Below are 4,856 nucleotides of genomic sequence, written 5' to 3' on the forward strand. Positions count from 1 at the left end.
ATATTAGGTCAGAATAGTTGCATCAAAATCTTGGGTTATGGTTAAATTTTGCTCAAACACTTACTGTGCACATTCCCACTTTTTAATTTGTCTGAAAACTTGAATCTCATCACGCTTTCTTTTATTTTCACAAGGATCAATTATGTGTTTGTGTTATGCATTCGCCTCGATTATATTTAAGAGTTCAACATGTCAAGTGGTTGGTGAATATTCAGAAACACAGATAAAATGTTGCACAACATAATGTTGTATTTCCCCTTCACTACTATATTTGCTGTTAGCTTTGAATTCTCAATAAACAAACACTCTGCAAGGTTTTTATATTTAATGTTTTATACTTAATACTGTACGTAAAACACAACCCTTCATTCCAACAACAACAATACAATTAACCCTTTTATATAACATAAAGGTAGTACCCGTTTTTATTTACATGACTGCTGATCAAAATGATAACTTTTTAGATCTACAAATATCTTTCTAATTTTACAAAGCCACTGGTTTCCATTCATATTTGCACAATAAGAAATATAGTATAGATTATGGTCCTTTTAAAACCTGAAGCATTTGACTTCTTTTATTTCATCTGATCTGCCAAATGTGTCAATTGTTGGCTAAATGTTTTACATCACTGGATGTACAATACAGTACCAAAATTGTATATCTTACACAAATACACATTACAACATTTCTTCAACTGACATCATTGCAGTTTCATTTTGCTTATTTTATCTTTCGGATTCCTTTATAAAACCGGATTCGATTAAAGCAGTCTTGACCAATGTAATAATAATTGTAATAATAATAATAATAATAATATTTGGCAAGTTTTTCTTCATCAGCTCAGTTTGAATTGTATTCAGTAGACATATGGGATAGTTGAATATCTTCAGAATGTCTTTGACGCTCACAAAGATGATATTTCATATTTGTCTTCCTCCTGCTGAGATACAAACAAGGATATATGACACTGATGAATTGATAAACGTGTAAACACATCATGTGGTAGATAACGTCTTTTTAAAAGTTGTGTACCTCACTGTCACTGACATCTCTAGTAGGTGTTTCAGTCTGCTTCAACTTGTTGAAGCCAGTCTTCTCCATGACTTGTAAGGAAAGGAAATGTCCTCCTTTCTCCACAAGCATAATCACATCCTCCAGATGCTTCCCCTCCACATTTTGTCCATTGACTTCCATCACCACATCACCGTCAAGTAATCCTGCACTCTGCCCAGGGCCCCCAAAAGCCACCTACAGGGGAAAAAAAGCTAAATCTATCACCACATTTGACCATCAACAATAATATCCTGGCCTGCTCTCTTCTAGTTCTTTTTGCCTCAGTAACAAGGTAATGTCGCATCTCATCCCTACCTGGCTGACGAAGGTCCCAGAACCCTGCGGAGAACAACCCAGGTTAAAGCCAAACCCCAACGGCCCTTTTTGGAGAGAACAGTGCCTGGGCTTGCACGAGCCATCATCTTCCTTTTGTGGTGACTGCTCTGCTGCAGAGGCAGATACGCTGCTCTCCTTCTCTCTCTCATCAGCACCATCCTCACTAAAGAGAAGAGGTGACAGACCCAACTGCAAAATAAAGCAAAGAAATGGTAAAGACTGATCTTTATCTGGATGTTAGTCATGCTCAGCTATGGTTTCCAATCATTATGAATTAATTTCTTTTGGAAAAGACACGTATCCAGCAAGCGCTGCCCACCTGGGTGTAAAACTCCAGCCCCTGAAAAGTGATGGTGGTGAGGGAGACCTGTTGTCCACTCAGCCTCACTCTGTCCACAATCTCCTCATGCGTCAGTGACTCCACTGACTCCCCATTGACCTCCAGCAGCCGCTCTCCATCCTGCATACCTGCCCGCTCTGCTGGACTGCCGCTGTTCAACCTCCGCAGCACATGAACTATTAATGAAAAAAACACACCGATATTTAAGTGAACGACTTGAGTTGAGAATGCCTCTGTTTGACTTTTGCACTCTTTTCGTCCTCTCACATGTGCGTCCCGAAGGCACCTTCTCCTGCCGAAGGAGGAAGCCAAACCCCTCAGGCCCGGAGACCAGGTGTAGCGTTCTGGCCCTGTAAGGTAGGTCATGTGGAACCGCCATGGTGGGCAGGATGGGCATCCTCTGTTGCGTGTAGTTCTTCTCACTCTCACCGTCGATCACTAAGATGGTGATGTGATTGCCACATTTCTTCATCTACAGCAGAACATTATTCATGACTGCTAGACAAGGCTGGTCATGATGACATCAATCGTGTAAAGGTAAACACCAAAACAAAGTACAGCAAAACAGTTGTGACTTTACTTTTTTTTAAATGTTGATTATGAAAACAGGCTGACTTCGTACCATCCTGCTGAGTGCAGAGTGTGTGAGGTCGGACACCGTTGCTCCGTTCATCCAGACCAGGCGATCTCCCTTACACACCCCTGCCTTCTCAGCTGCACCTCCCGGAACCAGGCTCACAGTGAAGCAGCCTCTCTCTCCTACTGAGCACAAACAGGAGGAGCCAATGAAAAACACACGCCCTTCTGTTGGACATCGAATCTCGAACCCTGGACTTGTTGCTATTACCAGGGGCGGCATTACCTTTCACGGGCGTGAAGTTGATGCCCAGGCCTGAGGCGCGATCCCTGGTGATGTGGCAGAGTCTGGGAGGTTTGCGGCCCTCCCCCTTGTGAGCTCTGGCCAGACCTCGGAGGTCTTGACCTCGGGACACAGCCTGCTCATACTGCTCCCCATCCAACACTAACAAACATAACTGCTGTCCACTTAGCCTTATTTTCCGAGCCACCTGATTCATTAAAAAGAAGAAACAGCTCCAGTTAGAATCAGTCCTTCTGTCACTTTGATAATAAAGGAAGCTCATCTTACCTCAGTGTGAGGGACATCGCCAACGTAGCAGTTGTTGACTTCCAGAAGCCTGTCTCCATCTTGAAGGCCGCTGCGCCCCCCCACCCCTCCTGACACTACATTTCTGATGATGTGACCCTGGCGTCCCATCTCCACCCGCAGACGGAAGCCATAGGACTCCCCCTCCTCTTGTTTAAGGACACACAGTCGCAGGCTGAGTGTCCACACAGAGTCTGAGCCAGGAAGAGACAGAGACAGAGTGACGTCAGAGCAGAGTTACCTCACGGTCTCGTACACAGAAGATATTTTAGAAATGCGTCTACCTGTGTCTTCTGTGGTGACCATCACTGGGTTGTCTATTCCCTCTTTAGGATTAAATGTAAATTTACTGCAAAAGGAGAAGTTAGAGACATTTGACTGAGGTTTTAGTCGCAAACTAATGACTATTAAATGTGATAATTTGGTAGGTATAGGAATAAAGAAAATCAAGGGCACTATTTTACTTTTGTTTAAGACCCTCTAAACTTAAAGTTTAAGCATATAATGCGTAAAAATGCCAAATTTCAATGAAAGTAATCGGTCAAATGGATCAATTATAAATAAGTTAGTGGCACAGCCTCACCTGTGATTATCACTGAAACGATAGCGTTTTCTGTGAACAGCAGGCCTTATCTTGGGCCCAAAGTCTTAAAGATTACTATGTTCCAAAAGTCATCATGCCAAGCCAAGCCAAGCCAATAACAATTTTCAAAGTTGATGACGAGCTGTATATACTTGAATGTTTAATTCTGTTTTTCAGGGTAAATGTCCAACTCTGCTCTACGCTGTGCCTGGTCATCTGAAAATGATTCTTTAGTAGCAGTATAGTGTCCACGTTTAAGTTTGAACTGACACTGAAATAATGAGCGCATCTCAAAATATATGAACATTGGAGCAAACAATGAAAGGACAAGCAGACTTACTCTGTCCACCCTTTGATTTCCACCAAACCTTGAAAATCAGATATCACATGGATTTAATAGCTTCAGCAGCATAACATTCAGGTTGTGAAATTCAATATCCACACATTTCTGTAATTACCATATTTACACAAATATTGCTACTCATACCACACACACCAGGTCAGATTTTTGCAAATTTAGCAACTGGTTTCAGACATGATCATTAACTGTCAAACACGTGATGGTATATTAATCTGAATTTACAGTTCTGTAAATGTCTGCGAGGCTCCGTCTACTAAACTGTGAGGTGTCAGCTTTAGAGCAAGATTTGACGTTTGAGCCTCGGCTGACATAGCAGCTGACTTTAAGTATCAGGTAAGAGGCCATAAAACCGGGGTTGACTTTGTGTAATTATCTTTAGCCTTTGGCTTCTCTCAAAGGGGAGGGAATCAAAGAACATTCAAAACCTCAACGTTACAAATGTCCAATGAATATGTGACAGATAAATAATCAAAACATGGCAAGGCCTGCAGTCAGTCAGCATTTTTACATAAGTGGATTATTGCATCAGAACAATTTAGATGAGATTATTTTGTCAGAGAAAAATATACTTCAGCCCTCGAAAACACTGTTTTTGTCAGTTCATGGGTTTAAAAGACAAACAAAGGGAAATAACTAGCACATTTATTGAACAATTTATTCATTAATTTTTATTCCTTCTTTTCTAATATCCAGGTGGTGTGCCGCAGGGATCCATTTTGGGCCCTGTCCTGTTCACCGTTGATGTAAATGCGGTTGTCTCTTCTGTGTCTAAGTGTTAAATTCCCATTTACGCAGACGATATTGTTCTATACTGTTTTTCTGATTCTGTTCAATTAACCGTGAATTGCAATTCTCCTTTAATGCCCTGCAAGATGCACGTGTTAATACTAAATTGTTACTTAATGAGAATAAAACACAATTCTTGCTATTCTCCACATGCAAATATATAGATTACAATAATATATATATATATATATATATGTATATATATATGTATATATATATATATATATAT

General features: G+C 40.8%; 1 protein-coding gene across 3 annotated transcripts; it reads right to left on the reverse strand.

The window, feature by feature from the left end:
• Nucleotides 1–311: 311 nt before the first annotated feature.
• nherf4b (NHERF family PDZ scaffold protein 4b) lies at nucleotides 312–4,801 on the reverse strand. Of its 3 annotated transcripts, XM_031841086.1 has the most exons (10): nucleotides 3,821–4,801; nucleotides 3,182–3,246; nucleotides 2,880–3,091; nucleotides 2,595–2,799; nucleotides 2,355–2,494; nucleotides 2,000–2,204; nucleotides 1,712–1,908; nucleotides 1,372–1,581; nucleotides 1,036–1,251; nucleotides 312–943 (listed from the first exon to the last, which is right to left on the reverse strand). In XM_031841086.1, the coding sequence occupies exons 2-10, from the start codon at nucleotides 3,201–3,203 to the stop codon at nucleotides 908–910; spliced, it is 1,443 nt and encodes a 480-aa protein (XP_031696946.1). In that variant the 5' UTR covers nucleotides 3,204–3,246; nucleotides 3,821–4,801; the 3' UTR covers nucleotides 312–907. The 3 variants fall into 3 exon arrangements, with proteins under 3 accessions (XP_031696946.1, XP_031696949.1, XP_031696947.1); XM_031841089.1 differs by having other exon boundaries at nucleotides 2,355–2,491; nucleotides 3,182–4,801; XM_031841087.1 differs by having other exon boundaries at nucleotides 312–940; nucleotides 3,182–4,801.
• Nucleotides 4,802–4,856: the final 55 nt, after the last annotated feature.

This window comes from Anarrhichthys ocellatus, unplaced genomic scaffold (genome assembly GCF_004355925.1).
Source record: "Anarrhichthys ocellatus isolate YVR2014 unplaced genomic scaffold, GSC_Weel_1.0 scaffold3811, whole genome shotgun sequence".
In the NCBI taxonomy this organism is placed as follows: domain Eukaryota; kingdom Metazoa; phylum Chordata; class Actinopteri; order Perciformes; family Anarhichadidae; genus Anarrhichthys; species Anarrhichthys ocellatus.